A 21,604-nucleotide genomic window follows, 5' to 3' on the forward strand; every position below is an offset into this window, starting at 1 on the left:
AGAGAGCTGATTTCTTCATAACAAAATGGAAGCCACCAGACAATAGGAAGATACTTCAAGATAATTATCCAAAGAGAATTCTATGCCCAGCACAAATTTCCTTCAAAAATGAAGACAAAATAAAGACATTTTCAAAAAAAGAGCAAAATGAATTTGCTACCAGTGGACCCACACTAAAGGCAATTCTAAATGTATTCATACAGAAGAAAAATTATTCCAGATGGAAGCTTAAAAGCAGCAAGGAACAGAGAGCAAAGAAAGTGGCAAATAAATGGGTAATTCTAAATGAATATTGAATACATAAAATAGTAATAACTTATATTTAAAGGTATACAAAATATATGACAACATATAAATTGAGAGAAAGGTAAATGGAGTCATAAAGCAATTGCCCATAAATTTCAAGTAATTTAAATAACAGAGAATATGCTCTGATCACAATGCTGCAATTGTTAGAAGTCAATAATAAAACAGAACTTAAATACTTATGTTTGGAAATTAAGAACTGTAATTCCAAATAATATCTATGGGTCAAATTAGAATAATAAAATCAGAAAATTCTTTGAAATTGATTAATAAGTAAAATAGGTATCAAGTCTTTTACCTACTCATTTAAATTGTTGTTCAAGCATGGTTGTCTCCATTTTCACCCCACCACAACCTCCCACCCCTCCTATCCTTGAACCTACAACCCCCTTTGGCTTTGTCCATGGGTCCTTTATACATCATATACATTATATGACCTTTGATGGCTCTTCCCCTATTTTCCCCCATTACCCCTCACCCACCTCCCCTCTGGTTACTGTCAGTTTGCTCTTTATTTCAATGTCTGGTTATATTTAACTTGTTTTGTTGGTTAGGTTTCACGTACAGGTGCGATCATATGGTACTTGTCTTTCACTGCTTGGCTTATTTCACTTAGCATAATGCTCTCCAGATCCATCCAAGCTGTCGCAAAGGGTAGGAGCTCCTTCTTCCTTTCTGCTATGTAGTATTTCACTGTGTAAATGTAGTTTTGGGATCCACTTGTTTATGGGTGGGCATTTAGGTTGCTTCCAGCACTTGGATATTTTAAATTGTGCTGCTATGAATATTGGGGTGCATAGGTTCTTTTGAATTGATGTTTCAAGATTCTTAGGGTATAATTCCAGAGGTATTGCTGGGTCAAAATCCAGTTCCATTTTAAGTGTTTTGAGGAAATGCCATACTGTTTCCCACAGTGGCTGCACCAAGTCTACATTCCCACCAACAGTGCACTAGGGTTCCCTTTTCTCCACAGCCTCACCAGCACTTTGTTGATTTGTTTATGATGGCCATTCTGACAGGTGTGAAGTGGTTTCTCATTGTGGTTTTGATTTGCATCTCTCTGATGGCTAGTGATGCTGAGCATCCTTTCATATTTCTCTGGGCCCTCTGTGTGTCCTCCTTAGAATAGTGTATGTTCAGGTCCTTTGCCCTTTTTTTAATTGGGTTGTTTGTCTTCCTAGAGTGGAGTCATGTGAGTTACTTATATTTTGGAAATCAAACCCTTGGCCAATGGAACAGAACAGAGAGCCCAGAAATAAACCCAGGTATCTATGGTCAATTGATATTTGACAAAAGGGGCAGAAGCATAAAATGGAGTAAAAATAGCCTCTTCAACAGATGATGTTGGGAGATCTGGACAGCTACATGCAAAAAAAATGAAACTTGACCACCAACTTACACCATACACAAAAATAAATTCAAGGTGGACAAAAGACTTAAATATAAGTCATGACACCATAAAAGTCCTAGAGGAGAACATAGGCAGGAAAATCTCAGGTATTCCACACAGCAATATTTTCGCTGATATGTCTCCTAGAGCAAGGGACATAAAGGAAAGAATAAACAAATGGGACCTCATCAAAATAAAAAGCTTCTCCACAGCTAAAGAAAACAGCAGTAAAATGTAAAGGGAACCAACCATATGGGAAAATATATTTGCAAATGATAGGTATCAAGTCTTGTAGAATGGAGCTTGTAGTAGGTAGGCAGAATTCTAAGATGGCCCCTGAAATCCTTCCCCATCCCCATATCTATACCTTCATGTGGGCAGACCTTATAACTTGCTTGTCACCAACAGAATACGGCAAAGGTACAAAGATTTTGGAGATGTAATTAAGGTCCCTATTCAGTTGACTCTGAAGGGTGATTATTTTGGGTAGCTGCCCCAATCAGAAAATCCTGTCTGGCCTTTCCTAAAAGAAAGAGACTCAACACCGCAGATCCTGTCTCCTGATGGCCTGGAAGAAGCAAGCAGTACTGATGTGAACTGCTGAAGTGGAGGGGAAGCCTTGAGTGGCTGAGGGCCTCAGTTCTACAGCTTCAAGGAAATGAATTTCATGAAAAACCTGAGGAGTTAAGAAGAGGACACCAAGCTCCAGATGGGAACACAGTCTAAGTGACTACTTGATCATAGCCTTGTGAGAACCTGAGCACAGAACCCAGCTAAGGCTTGGCCAGACTCTGGACCCATAGGTATTGTGAGATAATAAAAGTATGCTGTTTGAAACTGAAAATTTGTTGTAATTTGTTACATAGCATAGAAAATTAACATAGAGCTAAAGTAGGATTTAGACAGAAACACATTTAGACAGAAAGGTATAGTTCTAAATACATATTAAATTTAAATATATATTAGAAAGTTGAAAATTTGAGCTAAATACCCAAGAATATAGGAGTATGACATTAAACTCAACCTAGAAAAATAGAAATCACGAGAAAGCTGAAATCAATGACACAGACAACAAATATATAAGAAAATGACCAAGATATTTGCTCTTTGAAAAAAACAATAAATGTGATAAACCTCTGATTAAGACTGGTGAAGTAGAAAAGAACATACAAATAATGGTACCAGAAATGAAAAGGGGAACATAATTACAGATCTGACCTGTTAAAAAGATAAGAGAATAGGAATAACATTGTGCTTATATATTTGAAAATGTAGATGAAATAAACACATTTTTAGGAATATTCAAATTACCAATATTACATGAAATACTCTTATTAATAAAATTGAATCAGTATCCTACAAAGATGCCAGACCCCAAACACACTTCACCAAAGATTTCTCCTTTCCTCCTAGTTCAAGATAGAAGTAATACAAATCTTACAGAAGCTCTTCCGGGTAATGGGGAAAGCAAGTCACTCTCCAACTCGTTTTTTAAGGCTATACAATGTTGATATTAAGCAAGAATCTTAAACCAAATCCAGCTATTAAAACAAACAAATCACATCATGGCCAGGTTGGTTTTACCTCAAGAAAAGAAAGTGGGTTTCCATGTAACTGACCACATTAAGAGAATAAAGGTGGAAAAAATGATTTTTCTCAATAAGTACAGAAACACTTCCGATAACATTCAACTTAATGATTATAAAAACAAACCTTAGCAAACTCAGAATAGCAGGGAAATTTCTAAATTTAACAAAAATACCATAAATTGCTTATAGGATACCTTGAAGGCATTCTCAGAGAACAGCAACAAAACAAAAAAAAGCCTATTATGACTTCTATTCAACATCCTACTGAATGAAGATCCCTGCAAATGTAATTAGACAAGGAAAAAAAAAAGGAACAGAAGGTACTGGGGAACAGAAAGACAAATTTGTCCTGACTTGTAGATGATACAATTGTATACACAAAGTCCAAAAGAATCTACAGATGAATTGTCAGAAATGAATAGAAAAATCAAATTAAAAATTGTATATCCATATGCCAGCAACAGCAAAACAATAAAAAATTTAAAGGTACCTTTTCCAATAGCATCAAAAATATTTTAAAAAAGAAAATGAGATTAATTTAACAAAATACATAAATATGTACTTCTGTGAAGAAAATTACAAAACTTCATCTAAGAAAACCTTAACAATGGAAGGATATGTTCATTCACTAGAAAATGCACTATTATAAAGAGGAAATTATTCACAAATTAAGTACAATTCCAATCAAAAGCCTAAAGGACTTATTTTGTTTTATTGATAATTGTGTTAATGCTAAACTTTGTACAAAAATGCAAAAAACCAGATAGCCAAAACCTTGAAAAACAAGGTATAAAGACCTGTTTTCCCAAATAACAAGAAGTTAAGCCCTGGCCAGGTATCTCAGTTGGTTGGAGCATCATCCTGATACTCCAAGGTTGCAGGTTCCATCCCCAGTCAGGGTACGTCCAAGAATAAACCAATGATTGCATAAATAAGTGGAACAAATCGATATTTCTCTGTCTCTGAAATCCACTTAAAAAACAAAAAAGACTTTAAAAAGGTTTAGTCATTAATATAGTATGTTACTGGTGTGAGGACTAACTGATCAATGGAATAGATCAGAAAGCCCAGAAATAGAGACTTGTGTAAGTATGGGCACTTATTAGATGACCAAACTGGCATTATAAATCAATATAGATGAGCTGTCAAGAAATTAAAAAAAAGAAACCTCCTTACCTACATTATCTTGTACAAAACTCAATTCAAGTGGAAGACAAAATTATACAATTTTAGAACATAGCATAGAAAATACTCATGACCTTAGGATAGAGAAATATCTCTTAAACAAGATATAGAAACACCAATACAGAAAAAGAGTGATGCATTTCACTAGGAACAGAAAAGTAAAAGCAAACTGAGAAGATATTTGAAATAGTTATGACCAAAGGATTCGTCTCCTGAATACATGAAGGAATCCTATTAATAGAAGAAAAATGACAAACAACGCTATTTTTAAAAATGGGTAAATAATTTCAACAGGGACTTTATAAGAAAAAAAGTCAAAATGGTAAACCCATGAGAAAAAATAATTAATCTCAAGGAAATGCAGATTAAACAATGACGCAGTATATTCTTTAACAAATGTACATACATCTATAAAAATAACAGAAATACCCAGATTTTCAAAAGTTTTCAAGTCTGACTCCCAACAATGCTGGTGAAAGCACTAACTGATACAACTGCTTTAAGGAAGTTAGACACCACCTAGAAAAGATGAAAATACACACATTCTATAAGCAAATAATTCCACTCCTAGATGTATTCTCAACATATCATACACATGCGCAATAGGACACATATACAAAAATGTTCATAGTGGGTTTGTTCATAACAGCAAAAAACCATGAAACAGTCCAAATGCCATTAAGTAGAAAACACGTAACTGTGTATGGTACACTCATACGATGGACAGTGACAAAACACACTACAGCCATGTGCACCAACACGGATGACTTAGCAAAACAAGGCACAGTATAATACACGCAATGTTCTATTTATTAAGTAGGATTTAGTACTCACTAAATTTTACTTATTAAAGTTTACTTTCTGCCTGATTTATAAAAAAGTTTTCAGGAATGTAGCTATCAGTACTATTATTCAAAGTGTGGTCAATCGAGCGTACTGAACTGTTACAGGCTGACTCAGAGATAAGCACAGCCAGTGAGAGTTTGCTATTGCCAAAATTTTCAGGCACGTGATTTTGTATTTCTAAAAGTATCTGTGATCTTCGGAAATTATTTTAAAGAGTAGTTTGAGAAGATTTATTATACATAACTGGTAAAAATATTTTTAAAGAGTAAGAAAATTATTTTCATTACAAGCAGAACATTGGTTATCTCTGTGGAGAAGTTCAGGCGTGTGATCAGGAAGACACATAGGAACATTTTGTCGTGGTGCTAGCAATGTTGAATTTCCTAAACTGAGTTATATCAGCGTGTGTGCTTTGGAATTTTACTTCTCTTTAACCTGTACACGTTTAATACCCTCTTCTGTATTATGGCAGATATCACAATTTTCAAGTTTCAAAATTTATTATAGATAATACCAATTTTTAAAAAACATATACATATATCTATAAAAATAACTGAAAAACATCAAAATGGACAATGGGATGATGGGTGGATTTACTCTTAGAACCTTTATTTCTCAAATTCTTTTTAAGGTAGGAGTAATCACTAGCAAATACCAACACTAAAAACAGATTATGCCAGACCAGTGTTACTTCTCAATCTCAGGAAGGAATGTGGTCATTTCTAATGATATCTTATAGATAAAATGGAAAAAATAGAGTGAAAAATAAAACATTAGATAGTTTAGGGATAACATTCTGTATTTCCTCCAGAATTTGGGAACAACTGAGATGGACAAGAGATCATCACCTTTATTAACAAAGGTAAAGAACATGTTTTTCTAACCTGTAGCAATGGGCACTGGCTAACAGTCCACATCCCTAAATTAGTTTCCTCCACTCAGTTGTTGGCCTAGCTAGACAACCATGGACCTCCCCTGTAGGTAACCAAGAGTTATACTTTTTGGGATAAGTCTTCCAACCTATATACAGGGTCCAGCACAAATAATGCCCCTTTTTTATTACAAAATCATAAGCGTGTAATTGTATAACATCACAAAGACACCCAAACACAGCATGACATGTTAGGTGAAATGTTCAAATGGCTGTCCATCTCACACAAGACATTCATATACCCTACCAACCACACTCAAGCAAGCCTTACTTATGCTGGACCCTGTGATTTCTTCCTCCTATAGCACCCTATAAATGTCTTAGCAGCTACGGTGGCCCCTGAATGGCCCCTTCAAGGCCATTCTGCTATATTACTTAGCACTACTTGCTTATATAGTTATAGTCTGGCCTCCCCAAACTCAGTTATGTTCCTAGAGGTCAAACTATCTTGTTCATTTTTGAAACTTCTAGCAGACTATCATAAAACCATGATTTGAACTTGACACTGAAGCTCTGAACCAATATTGAGCTACACTGAAATCAAGACAGTTAAACCTTCAGAGATCTATCCTTTAACTGGTGTTTGTAAGGCAATACTGCCTGGTGGTTGAGAAGGAGGGCTCTGGAGCCAGATGCAATGGTTTGTATTCAGATTCTGCCTACTACTGTGATATGGGCAGGTTTCCTAACCTCTCTATGCTTCCGTGTTCTCTCGCCTGCACAACAGGAATTCCTTAGCTCATAGGATTATTGCAAAGATGGTATGTATCAATACAAGTAAACTATTTAGCACAGCACCTGGCACAGGGTAAGCATTCAAAAAATGTTAACCTAAAATAACTGTTATTTATTTTTGTAGAATTGTACCCAGAAACCAGAATGTCCCCTACGACTGCATTAATAAAGGGAAAGAAAAAAAAACTGAGGCACACTGGCATTATACAACCCAAGCTTAATTTACTTAAAAACTAAGAGCTTCTCAGAGAACTGAAGGCTTAATTGCTTCCACCCAAACTTTCAATAAGAAATGCAAAACATGTTAAAAATGAGGCAGTTTAGAGTGGTACAAATTTCCCCTTCTATCTGAAGGTAGAATGTTCCTATGAAAACTCTCCTAAGCAGAAATGAGGTAAAGCAAAGAAGAAATTATCACTTATATGGGAAAAACTTGAAGTGTTCCCAGACCCATAAAATAATCTACCAAATAACACATACAACCTAAAGTAATACTAACATAGAACAGAAGCAGTGCCACCACGCTGCTCAGGGTGCGCGCTGCCTCTACGATGGCTCCCTGCAAGACAAATGCTGATGCCGTTTTCACTTTTCACCATTTCTCGTACAAGGGAAATCCTCTGGGATTCTTCCAGTTAGTGAAAACAGGTACATGTAATATAGATCTTTTGTAAAAGCAAAGTGGCATATATGAACTTTTGAAAAGTGGGGGATAACTGTATTTCTCTTCTTTAATTTTTTTTCTTGGCTAGTCCCTAAGATGTTTCAATGAAAAACCAAATAAATAATCACTCTTGCTACAAAAATATACTCTAAGCTCCAAGTTCATAAGGACCTTTAAAAAAATTTAAATCCTGACAAAAACAAGTCAGCTTGTTGAAAGATTTTTTTATTCTACAAGAAGTGATTGAGGGAATCCTACAGAACCATCATCTGTTTAGAGAAATTTGTTTTTTCAAAAATAAATGAAAAAACCCTCTGATTTATGTATATATTAATTTAATTTTTGAAAACAACAGTCATAGGATCTGCTCCGTCCTATTTAACTATCAATGTTACACACTTATAAACTGAAGCAAATATGGATAGTACAGAGATTTAAATGAAATCTTTCAAAGAATAAAATTGCTTTTCAGTCCATTGTACTTTCAAAGTTGATTAGCATCAAGCCAGAAAGTTACGAGCCACACATCATTTGTTTCTTTTTAGAAAAAAGGCTTTAGATTATTAGCAAAGTAATCTTATATCTTCACAGTTGAAATTTTAGTATAAACTTATATATCAAGTCCCTTTCCATTATTTACTTTAAAAATACATACAGCTAATGATGTTTAAATATATATTCTGAGCATATGTCCAAATATAAATATTTGGGAAATTCAAACTGTCACATCAAGTTACAAAAGAATTAAAGAAAAAAGATGAGCTACAACTTTTATATTAGGAGGAAGAAAAAAGTTTACTTAACATTTATGTCTGTATAGATATATATTTTTTCATTTATGCATATACACACCCAGTTGAGTATAGACAGCCATCAAACGTTAACCAGTTACATACAGACTAGACTAAGCCTGTACTATTTTGTACAACAGGTAACAGTGGTGATTTCAAACATTTTAATATATTTCAATAGTTTCATCAAAAGTTATTTGTAGAAATAGTCTAATATTAAGAAGTTTTGATAGGCACAGATGAAATAACTGCATTATCTATGCCAAACTGAGCACACTGATGGTACCTGACTCTGCTTAATTATGGTTTAAGTATCTGAACATAACAGAGCAGACAGGTAACCAGAAAGGACATTCGACATACATCCGTGCTTATGAACCACATTAACATTAGTGCTGAAAATGTTCAAACCTAAATACAGAGGGACATATAAAGCTGCAGGGCAACTCCAATATAAGAATCCAAACAGATAAAGCTGCAAAATTTTAAACTTCAGTTCTTAATCTGTTATTAAGGATATTTGGTCTTCAAAAATTTTAGAATTAAAGAGATTAAGTTGAAAACATGTTTATCCTTTGCTACACTGCAGCATTTGAAATCAGCCAGCATGACAACTTTAATTTCTTTTGCTCTTACATGCAGTAGTGTACATATGCATTCTAAGACAGCTAAAAATTGAGTGAACTTTTAGTCAGCAGTGGTGACTAGAACTGCTACCTAATCAGTACTCTATGGTACCACATATCAAAGTCTCTACAACGTAAGTCTTGTTCAGAACTTATCACCTTTGGGTGAGGGAGGGACGCATGACAAAAAGCAGTTGCATTTTTTTTAAAGAGCAGAAAAGCTTTAAACACCCATACAACTGTGCAGTATCTTGGGTTCTACGTTAGAATACTTAAAACAAAAATCTTATTTCAGTCAGCTCAATCTATACAAGTTATAAAATACAAACACATTCTAAACCATGTAGTGTACAGAATATGAGCCATTTAATATTCATTAAATGCAGTACAATCAATGAAGATTATCAAATAAAAAACAGTGTTCTAAATTTTTTAATCATTTTAGAGATTCTAACCAGAGATTATACAAATTAAATGTGCAAGACAAAAGAGAAAGAAGAGAATAGAAAAGAAAAGAAAAAAATCCAAAAAAACTAACTTCTCAGTGCATCACACCTATTGGGATTAAATGTATGGCACTTTTAAGATACTAATATTATAACTGTCAATTTAAGCTGGGAATGACTCAGAAACATTAAAGCCACATAAGGGCAAGAACCAGCCAATTTAATATTTAAATGAAACAGATCACCTTTTTTCTTTGTAAAAGCACTGAAAATGTAATGGGTGCAGGCAACTCACTAAACTTTTTCTTAATTTCATTTGCCCCTACACTAATAGACATTGAAGGATCTTAAATTATGTTGTATTTATTCTATCTGGTATGACAGTCTGATTCTTAAGGCCTGTTTAAATTCCATGATGTTACTGAAACACACTATTTTCTGTGTGGTAAGAACGTATTTATGAAAAAAAAAATAACATCTGGTTATAAATCAAAAACCCCCCAAAGAAAAACCTGACATTTTCCAAGCTAGTGAAAAATAAGTTATATCATGATGTATCAATTTAAAATTATATCAGTATTAACAAACATTTCTGTGGTAGACTTTTCCCCCCATAAAAATTAAACAGTGCAGAATAGGGCTTGGGCTACATTTGGTTTTCTGAAAATCAAAACCTTATTTACTATAAACAATTAAAAGGCAATTTTCTTCCTCCACAACACAGATATTAAATTGAAGGTTTTAAAAATATCCACTACCTATAAGAAAAGTATTTTTAAATGGCAAAAAGGAATCAAAATACCAAAGTTTAGTGTGCAAAGAGTAGATATAAACAACCAAGAAAAGCACAGATCATTGGTGTTGAATATTTAACATGAATAGCCCAAAATAAGTTCCAAAGTTTTTATACCTTTACAAATAAAAAAAGGTGTCCTTTCCACAGTTTGGGGATATTCATCATACATCCCCCCAAATAAGTATATGAGTAAGGTTTTTAAAATGTTGCCAATATTAAGTTCTTCAGTATCTAAAATTAATTAGAGGACAGCAATATTACAGTGGCAATGGTGCATCAATTCTCACAACGTAGTTATGATCCAACTCGAGTGGTGGTGGTTCTTTTATCTGAGAAAAAGCTTTTCAGAAGAAATACCTGCCCTATGCTAACCACGAGGAGAATGAGGGCTTCTCCTATTGACCAATAGGCCACTCTCGTGTTCAGATCTTCTGCTCGGCTTCGGCCTTGAGCTTCTCTCAAACGGAAATGAGTCTGATAGTCAATGACAGACTTCAGAGCTTCATGAATGGAAACACAGGCAGATTCCATCTAAAGAGAAATACTTCCAGTTAGTATGTTTAATACTTTCTGTACAATTCATCTAGCACAGTCATATTTTCATTGGATCTTAATTCTTTATTTCATTAATATTCTACTAAATTGGCTTTCATTCATTCACACATTTATGCCCTGGTCCAATGCAACCCTTACTCCCTTTACTCATTCCCACCAGTACAACTGGTAAGGTCAGAGATCCCATAAAGCAGCTGATTGCCACAGACTAAATGTCATAGCTGTGGCATCTGTAAGGATGGAACACCAGGCTCACAGTAGCAGAAATACTTACAAGGTAAGGTTTGTGGCTATAAAATTACAAACCCAGATTCCCCAAAGAGGAAGAATTAGGAGGAAGAGATTGGGCAGAGCAGTAAATCTGACCAATGAGAATATCCAATTCCAAATAAAATTCCAAGTATGGCATAAAAATAGTTGAATCTGAAAATAATATGTCAGAGGTGGAATATCTTTTTTTTTACATTTACCAATTTGCTAAATAAGTCTTTTCCCTCCTGTCAGTGAACTAACCCAATACATATGTTCTCAATGGGATCCAAGTTTCAGTTTCACTGTGTAATCAGTTTGTGAGCCTTCATCTGATGACACCTCACTTTTAATATATTAATTATACCATCTGACTTGAGAAGAGTTAAATGTCTAATTTTTTTAATAAGTCAGAGCTTAACATTTTTCTGTTGCTCAAAACTTAATCCTCGTGATGAAATACATGCTTTATTATATACTTATTTTATATCACAAACCACATATTAAGAATTTAAAAAACAATGTCTTAATTTCAATTAAGAAATGTAAACATTAGAAAATAATTCAAACAGTCAATGAAGTTTTACCAAATTATGCAAAAAGAAATCATTGTAAAAATATTCCATTAAAGGTGCTTTTAAAAAAGTGTAAAATTATGGGATCTACAGATTGAATTTACCTATTAGAATACTCAAACATTTTTGTTGTTCTTTTTTTTCAGTCAGGCCCCTAGGAAGGAAAGATTAGCAAAACGAATCTTTCTAAATGAGTGCTAAAATGAGTAATTTCTAATTTGTGGTAAGAGGCTAGAGGTGCTTGCAGTATTTCTTTGCTTTCTATGGATTCTCAAAATACGTGGCCTAAGGATTCTTGTCCTGGAAAATATGCATGATAACAAGGATTTGACACAAATTCAGAATGTTTAAGGTTTCCTTGAAGCCTGACCATGGGGTATGCATTAAGAACAGCTGGATTAGAGAAAATACAGAAATCAAAGGACTAACTGCACAGATTCAATTTAATTTTTCAGACGGTGTTGTTTCCCTTTTTTTCTTTGTACCTTTAGAATGGAAATGTTCATACATCTTCAAAAGTATAGAGAACAGAACAAAGAACCTCCATAATTATTAACACATGGCTAATCTTGTTCCATCTATATTCTCCAACAATTCTCCTTCCCTCTCCAACTATTTTGGAGGAAATCCCAGATATTTTATCATTTCAGCTATACTTTCATACTTTATATTTATTTTTGAAAGATAATAGTTTAAAAAACTGGAACCCCAACAGCATTATAACACATAATTAAAAATAATTCTTTTAGTTTATATTGAATATAAAGTTGCTATTCAAATTTCCCCAAATGCCTCAAAAGTTGTTCACAAATCCGAATCCAAACAAGATCAACACAATGATTTGGTTGCTATGTCTTTTGGATCTTCTTTAATCTTTAGGTTCTCTTCCTTCTTCTTTCCCTTCCTCTCTCTCTATTTATTGAAGAAATTGGGGCATCAATCTTGCAGCATTTTCCACTTCACAAATTTTGCTAATTGTATTCCTATAGTGTTCCTCTATCCTCCGTGTTTCTTATAAACTGGTAGTTGGAGCTAGAGCCTTGATGGGATTCAGGTGTAATGTTCTTAGTGGGAAGCAATGTTGTATATTTCATTACTGCCTGTTATCAGAAGACACATAATATCTAGTTATCTCTCCATTTGTGAGAAACATTAGATTTAGGTGATAATCAGTCTTAACTACCTATCAGAAGGCTTCCCATCTGCCCTTCACCTGATGGTTTCAGCAGTGACTGGTGATTACTGCTTACTCTAGATCCATCGTTTTATCAGTGGTTAAAAAACGGTGATTTAATAAAACTCTATTATTTATTCTGCATTTATTAGCTGATAATGTTTTTCAATTTCAAAGTATGAACAGCTGAAGCTGCTTTATAAGTATCTCTATCGTAGAAGAGACTTACTTGCTTTTTGAAACTAGAAAAATAAAACTAAGAAAAGATTTTTTTTAATGTGATATAAAGGAGATTAAGTGATACTAATTGGTTTATGACTAGTCATTTTGTATATTTATCTACTTAGGTTTTTGAGAGCAACCAACTTTGTCATACAAATTCATGAAGATTAAGTTTATAAACCACGGCCCGAAAGAAAAATCTTTTTATAAAGCAAAGTGCCAATCACACAGGATGCTAAAATAAAAAGAACATTCTGGAAATAACAATATTTGAATACATCTTATTAAAGCCTACAGTAAGTTTATGAATTAGGGCTCTTATACATTCTTAAAAACGGCCTCTATTATCACTGACTTTGGGAACAATGAACTACTGTACCAATTTAAGGTTTTAACAAGCAGGTATTAAATAACTCCTTTGAATACCGAATTGAGTATGTTTCAGATATGATCTAAGCTCATACTGTACCTGAACTAGAACTAAAATAGCCCTCTCATCACCTGAGCAGTATCTGCTCACTGACTTTAAATCTCCTTTACTATCTTTCTCTCACTACATTATTCTTCAAAATAAAACCCAATTTTGCTTCCTTAACTATTTTTGTTAGATGACTTAATAATCTTTTAGGATTTTACCTTAAGTTACAGCAAAAGTTATTTTAACAGCAGCTTGAATAGCACAAATGTTAGTATAAAACCATCTGTGTAATCTTTATATATATATTAAGGTATCATTTTGCTTCTACTTATACCAATCTGTGAAGTCATGTTAGTTACATTCCCCTGTGAATTACAGAAACTATTTCAGAATGCTGGAGCACTGTTTGGACTTCCTAAATTTCCTTTGCCATTGATGATTCTACCTAAATGATCTTCCTATTTTAAAGCTTGTTTTTAATACTTAAAAATTCATGCAATCCTTTACCACTGGTCTTCACTGAAAAGCCTGAATTTCTCTGTGAAATGTCTAACCTATTGTAAGAATTAAGATAAGTCTTAATGATTGTGGTAAAGTCAAAATTCTGTGTTTATCAACAAGCTAATACATATAAACTTGTGTTAGAAAACTATGTGTTTTCTCCCTTTACACACACCAACCTTATATTGCCTACTTTTTATTTACCTGGGTAAGGGCGCTGACTCGGTTCTCACTAGGAAACAAAGGTGGGTCTTCTCCAACTTGAAAATCAAAATATACGGTTTTATGTGTGAAAGTAGAAAATTCATTGCTGAAGCAAAATTTGTATGTCCCATTTTTGGAGGCTGTGAAGGTAAAACTGTCATACTGTTTCTTCATCTCCTTGTACAACACGTTACCGTCGGGATCTTCTAATCGACAGTCTACATCATAGTGACCACCAGTAATCACCTACAAAAAGACAGAGAAAAGAGGAGATTACTGCAATTAACAAGTTTTAGAAATACCCAGAATTCTTGTTAAAATGGCAATAAGGTTATAGGCTAAGACCTTTATTATCACAGATAATTTTACATTTTTTGATTTCTACCAGTGGATGGAATTTGGGAGGCAGATTTCAGTTCAACTAAAGATTTATGAAAACTGAACATATTTCCAAATAGGAGAGAGGGAACTAGCTAACTAGACAGACAACTGTGCTAGTTAACACAGATCTCTTACATCGTTTAATTGTCCCACATGATCCTACCAGAGGGGTTTTTTCCACCCTTCCATCTGACAAACTGAGAAACTGAGTTAAGATAAAACTTGAACTCCAAAATCATACTTTTAACCCTTAAGCTCAGTGCCATGTAATGTTTTACTTCCCCAAATTTTCTCACCTAGTTTCCCAAGAGTATCATCGAGGCACACACACGCACAGTGAAGTAGTAAAGTAGGTCAGTCTTCAGCATAACACCCCAGGCACATGTCCATCATAGAACTCAAACTAATTTTACTACCAAATCACAAACAGATTGTTTACATTCTTTTACAGGTCAGTTATATAGAATTTCATATATATTCTTTTTTAAACTACATCATACATTGAATGGACTTCTAGGCTGTTGTAAGAATATTATCATCATTTATAAACTTGTTTCGAAGAGAAACACAAAGCAAAAACAAAACAACACAACACAAAAAAATCTTTTATCTGGAAAGATTGTAGCTAAGGGCAAGCACACTGAAGGGAAAGCTGGGGGGGTAGATGAAATGTTTCTGAAGAGGATGCTGGAGCTATTTTCAAAGGCCTATGCTTAATCAGTTACAATTTGGGCAGCCTGGGTTGTCCACAGAGAGGAGGGGGAGACTTTTCTAGAAGTGTCTGTTGGGAACCGCCCTGCCTGGTGTCAGAAGCTGTAACGCCCCATGGTTAAGGCTGAGTGAGAGACCTTGGGACCATAAGCCACTAAGGAGACAAAGTTTATCTCCCTGGCAGGGGCACCGCCTCTGCCCCCTTTTACTTCACCCTGCTTGGCCCTGGGTGGATGACTGGTTAGCCAATGATGGGTAAGATTCCTCAAGGGAGGGATGACCTAAGACAGGCACAGTCTCAGCGAAGGAGTGGGGGGCTATAGAAAAAGGGGGTGATGGACCCTCACCCCTTGGCTTTAGCATAGCTTGAGTCCTCATTCTGTCTGCAAGAAGTCTCCTAATCTCTCGGCTGCCTTACTTCCCCTGCCTGATTTAAGCCTGAAACAATGACAGAGGGCGGTGCAGCCCTGGGCAGGAATGGGTGGTTCCCCAGGGCCATCAGGACTGAGAAAGAATGCATACAATCCTGTGAAACCTGCTTTGCTAAGAATGTCCTCCATTTTCTGATAAGGGTCCAAGCATGAAATGAGTTTGTTTAGCTATCCGACCCTGACTCAGAATAAGCTCTCATAGTTCTTTGAATGTTATCTATTGTTTGATCCTTACTGCCTGACAATGACTGAGGAGCTTTACCTGTATTCCTGTGCAAATTGAACCCAGTAAAAGCCCATTAAGGAAAAGGCTCTTGGCCCTTCTCTTTTGAGAGATCTGCCACATTTCCTCCCCAAGGAGATCACGTCTTGGTAGACTTACTCTCATCCATGGTGGCGGGGGCTGTGGGCGGAGTCCCCCCACACTGAAGTAATTGGACAATCATAATAAGAGAGAAAAAGAAGAAAGGATTAAAGAGAAGAAAGGCTTCCGTATATGAGAAAGAATTGAGTGGGGAGAAAGAGAAGACAGAAGGAACACAGGATGCATGGGTTCCCAACCAACATGAGACTGGGTGGCACAAGCCTGTATTTTCAAGCCTGAACACTTTTGGTTAGCATAATATTGCCATTCTAGATCTGCAGAACTCAGAGATCAAACTTCAGACTTCAAAGAAGAACTGGTTACTTATGTGACCTTTTGTCATTAAGATATGATGAATAAACTGTTACAAGATCATTTTGAAAATTAAATGTAATTATGTACTTAGGAAACTGTAAAACTATGTAAAGTTAATATACAGATATAATGTTTTCACATAAGAAGTATCTTATCAACTGGGCATTTACTCTTCCCCCCCCAAAGTCAACAACTTTTCTTCCAGGTGAAAATAATGACATCATTTTTATATACCCAATTATTCATATTGACTGTTGTACTTTGAATAATGATATATATACATCACACAAACTGAATAGGACCAGAACTGACCTTCACGCCACATTTATTGCAACAAACTTTAAAAGAACTAATCTCATTCTTCAGATAAAAGTACCCCTTTACAACCTGTCTGGTCACGCAGAAACCTGGAATCATCCCAAATTAAGTGTCCCTACCTGTCCAGTTAAATCACAGAACTCTCTTGATGTTACTGCCTTTTTCAAATTCATCACATTTTTTCCATTCCTAATCCACAATCCAGACAGGACTATTGCCACAACTTCCTAAAAATTCTTCCCACAACCCAGTCTCTCATCCCTCTAATCAAGTGTTTCTCAACCTTGATTAGATCATTTCCGGGTGGGTAATTCTTTATTCTAGGCCCTAGAACAAAGGGCCTAGAGGACTCTGTTGTCCTGTGCATTCTAGCATGTTTAGCAGCATCTCTGGTCTCTATCTGCTATTTGCCAGTAGCACCTATCCCCACACGTGTCCTGGAGGTGGGGGCAACCTCCCTATCCTTCTCCACCTCCCATTTGCCTAAAACCTTTTGATAATCCCATTTCCTTTTGGAAATTCCGTTTAGATTTCCCCAACAGAAATATCCACACCCATGAACAATGTGGCATACCATCCCCCTGTACCTCCTTCAGGCAGCCTTAGCACATCTTTTATACCCTTTCTCATTCTGTTCCAAAAATATCAGACTGCCAGAAGTTCTCGGAAGAAATCTTTGCTTTACCTCTTCACTGACAGTTAAACAGGGTTTGTTTGCTGAAAAAGAATCACAGGACCCAAAATGACAATGCTTACAAATCCAGTTTATTACAGAAAAAGAAAACCTCACAGCCAAAAGCTGTCTCACAGAAACAGGTCAGGAGAGGTTAGGTGTTGCCTTCTTTGGCCTCCCTGGGTGAGGGCTGTGGCTCGACAAATACTCCCTCCCAGATCAGGAACCGCCAAGTGTACAAGGAACACCTTGGAACCAGTGAACCCAAAAGAGTATTGGCTGGGTTTTTTATATTTTGCTGGTCACACAGGTATATTTCTGAGAGATAACCAGACTTAATACCAAGCCTTTGGGCAGGCCTGACAGAGACCAGGTGCAAATCGTCAATCTCACTATTACCAATAAACAATGTCAACAAACTGTTACAAACCACCCCTAAAGCCCTTAGATCAAAGCAACAATATTAACTCGTGTATTTCAGTGCCAGCTCATGCTAATTTCAGGCCTGCTGGAATTAAGTTTTACAAACAACACATCTGCCTGGGATGTCCTTTCCCTTTCTGCAGGCTTATAACTCCTATTTATTCCTCTAGACTCAGACCAAACACCAGCCCCTCAGCGAAACTTTCCAATGATCCTTAGTCCTTCAGCCAGCAGTACACTGGGGGACTGGAGGGAGGGAGCCAGGAGGGGGGCAAAGTTTTGCCACCCACCTTTTGGAATACTGATTTTCATCTGGTTACTAAGAAACAAAAGACTTTGTTACCTCCCCTTTTCCCATCTAAAAAGATTCAGATAATAATTAAAAACTGCTTCAGGAAGGGACACTTAGAATTCACTTAGATCAGGGGTGTCAAACTCCTTTTCACCAGGGGCCACATCAGCCTCGCAGTTGCCTTCAAAGGGCCGAACGTAATTTCAACTCCTTAACAGTTAAGGAGTAGTTACATTTATACAGTCCTAAAATTATTTCGGCCCTTTGAAGGCAACTGTGAGGCTGATGTGGCCCCTGGTGAAAATGAGTTTGACACCCTTGACTTAGATATTCACTTTATCATATCAGACAGACAGGGAAAAAAATCCAATAAATCCTGTTTCCTCACCTCTGCCCCATTGTTTCTGGGTTGCTTAGCAAGAATTTGCCACATGTTCTGCTCTTTCTTGCTACCTCCGAATTGCCTATTTCCCCCCTGAAATCCCAGACTCCTGCTCACACCTTCTGCTTTGTCCAGCATGGCATATAAGCCTCAACTACCCAATGGGTTTTGAATCTCGTATCTATGACACCCCTGCATATACATCCATAATAAACTTTGTACATTTTCTCCTGTTAATCTGCCTTTGTTAATTTGATTATTAGCCCAACCAGAATTTAGAAGGTGGGAGGAAAGTTATTTTTTTACGCTCCCACAATACCTAGTGTGCACTTTCATTGTTGCACTTAACATTATATGACTACGTGTCTATGCAAGCTCCCTGAGGTCAAAGTGAGTCTTATCTATCTTTGAGAGGTATAACAAAGTAAAGAATTTAACCTGGAACCCTGATTGGTATGGCTCAGTTGGTTAGGCAATGCTCCACAAGGCGCAAAGCAAAAGGTTGTGGGTTTGGTCCCCGGTAAGGGCGTGTATGAGAGGCAACCTATCGATGTTTCTCACATCAGTGTTTCTCTCCCTCTCTTTCTCCCTTCCTTCCCCTCTTCTAAAAATAAATGAATGAAATCTTAAAAGAAAAAAAAAGGAAAGAAACTAACCTAGAACTGCATACTTATCCTGCTACTTGCTGTTTTATGACCTTGTACTTTAAATTATGGAAGCTTCACTTTCTTCATCAGTAAAAAAGGAGTAAGAACTATACCTATTTCATATTGAGTTGTCCTGAGAATTAAGTAATACACCTGATATGCTTGGCATACTGTCAGCCACATAACAGCTGTTGTTTTTAGCCCGTAATAGTAGTAGGGGTAGTATTCCCAGCACCAAGCACAGTGTCTACACATATAAGAATTCAAAATGCTTGTTAAATGTAAACAAATAAGATTTTTGCTGACAATTTATATTACTATTCCTGCTATCTTCTTTTCTGTCCCTTGGTCCTAATCCAGGAAGTTAAACAAGCCTAAGGGTCATCCTTAGCCTTCTCTCCCTCACTCACTGTAGTCAAATCACCAAGTCCCATTGATTCTACCTACTAAATCATCTCCAATTCTTTCACTTTTGTCCTTCCTCATGGCTAACATCCTAGACCTAGTCTAAGCCTGACGCACTACAATAGCCTCCCTAAGCAGTCTGTGTATCTATTCTAAAATACCTTCTCTACCTGCACAAGTTAATATCCACATAACCACCAAAAAATATTTGGGTCATGTCACTGTACTCCTCACAACTCTGTGATAGCTTCCCATACTCATAGGAAAAACTAAAATTCTTATCACAGCCAGAAAGGCACTAATGGCTTGGCATCCCTGACACCCCCTCCTCTCCTTTCTGGCTTATTCCCAAATATATAGGACCTCTCTATGGTCTTCAAATTCTCGGTCACCCTTACCATAGTATCATTGCAAAGCCTACTCCCTTTTCTCCCTTACCAAAGTATGTGCAACTCATTCTTTACAATTCATCTTAAAATCACTTTCTAAAGGAAGCCTTCACAGATCCCAAAGACCAGATTGTATATCCCCTATTTTCTGCTCTTAAAGAAGTCTTGATGAATGAGCAGGTACTAATTAAGAAAAGCAGGGGAGCACAGGAGGGGAATCAAGAATGAATAAAACACCCTCCAGTGTTTTGGTCACTTATGTATCACCAGTACCCACCACTGAACAGTTGTTCAAATATGTAAAATTAGTCTACCAAAAATAATAGAAACAGACTAAAGACTGTTCTAACCAACTTAAACTACATTCTGCAAGTAAAGTTTTTTCAAAAATATATTCCCAAAGATGACAAGAGGCCTCTCATTTACTGTAACAACTCTTTCTGCAACACCTCCGGCAGATGGTCATCTGGCCTTGAATGATGCTCTTCCAATAACCGGGACCACCACATTAACCAATAGTCCTAATACCAATGAAGAAACTGAAAAGCAATGGAGTTAGATGTTGGCAGCACTTCAAATCTACTTGAAGTACAGGTGTGGGTTAGAGTTCAATGGCCCTCAAAGGAAGGGCACTCGAGAATGCAAAAAGCCACAGCTACGGAAAGCATTTCAGGAATTTATATATCTTAATGTCTGCTCTTAAATGTCTCTCGCCCAAGGTTTAGAAGAGGAAAGCCAAATGCTCTGTATCAGATACCTAGAGCTGATTCTTGAATCAGCCGAAGAATTAACAAACAAGGTCAGGAGGGGGGGCACTAGCCGATTACTCCCCAAGCCTGGAACCGCGAGCTGGGGCCGCAGAACCAACCGCTAAAGCTGGAGTACCTGGAACTCGAGGGTGCACTTGGTGCCTTGCGTGATGTCCTCGTAGAAGCACTGCTTGGCATTATCGGGCAGCTCGAAGGTGATCTCAGAGGCGCCGCCAGGTTCCGGCACCAGCAGCAGTAGCAGCAGTGCGAGCAGCCTGCAATCCCAACAGACCGCGATGGACCCCAGCCGCGGCATCCCGAGGCGGCGGCAGCGGCCTCAACGGAGTTGCAGAGACACGCGGGGTCAGGTCCGCGCAGACTCGCCGTGCACCGCAGGCCTCAGCCCGAGTGGCTCGGAGCCGTGGAGAGATTTGGACGAGAAGCGAGCTGCTGGGGGCGAGGAGGGGTGCTCAGAGGCCAGGAAGTAGGGCCTAGAACGACCTGGAGAACAAGTAGTAAAACCTGCACAAAAAAGGGGGCAGGCCTGAGATGGCCGGAAGCGGTGGTCCGGTGCTTGGGAAGGGGCGGGGCATGAGGCACCTGTCTCAGCTACCCGGAAGTACTCTCTGCGGAGAGAGACGTTGGAGTGCCTACGTGGAAGCTTCTGAGCTCCAGAGGCGTGGGGTTGGCCTCCGCCTCAGCCTGGGACGAGGGGCGGGGCTAACGTTGGAAGGGCAGGGGGTGGGGCCTGAAGAAGGGGTGTTGCCGGCGGGTGCCCAGCTGGGCGCACAGCCGGAGGAGTGTCTTACCGCCGGTAACAGTGAGCCGCACAGGCTTGTGCTCTGGTGAGAGTTGGTTGCTGGGGGATCTCCGAGGAAGTGAACTGAAGAAGAGCTCATTTTGCCCTAGGGGGCTAACCAC

The 21,604-nt window shown here is 37.2% G+C and overlaps 1 protein-coding gene across 1 annotated transcript in view; it reads right to left on the bottom strand.

Annotated features, from left to right (window-relative positions):
• TICAM2 (TIR domain containing adaptor molecule 2) overlaps nt 1–21,339 on the bottom strand; it is a 55,587-nt gene extending 34,248 nt beyond the window's left edge. The window contains exons 1-3 of the mRNA XM_024563301.4: nt 20,820–21,339; nt 14,204–14,449; nt 10,709–10,836 (exon numbers count right to left, since the gene is read on the bottom strand). Of these exons, the coding sequence (XP_024419069.2) occupies nt 10,709–10,836; nt 14,204–14,449; nt 20,820–20,999 (554 nt within the window). The 5' untranslated portion in view covers nt 21,000–21,339. The remainder of the gene's footprint in view (nt 1–10,708; nt 10,837–14,203; nt 14,450–20,819) is intronic.
• Nucleotides 21,340–21,604: the final 265 nt, after the last annotated feature.

The sequence above is a fragment of the Desmodus rotundus genome, chromosome 1 (genome assembly GCF_022682495.2).
Source record: "Desmodus rotundus isolate HL8 chromosome 1, HLdesRot8A.1, whole genome shotgun sequence".
In the NCBI taxonomy this organism is placed as follows: Eukaryota; Metazoa; Chordata; class Mammalia; order Chiroptera; family Phyllostomidae; genus Desmodus; species Desmodus rotundus.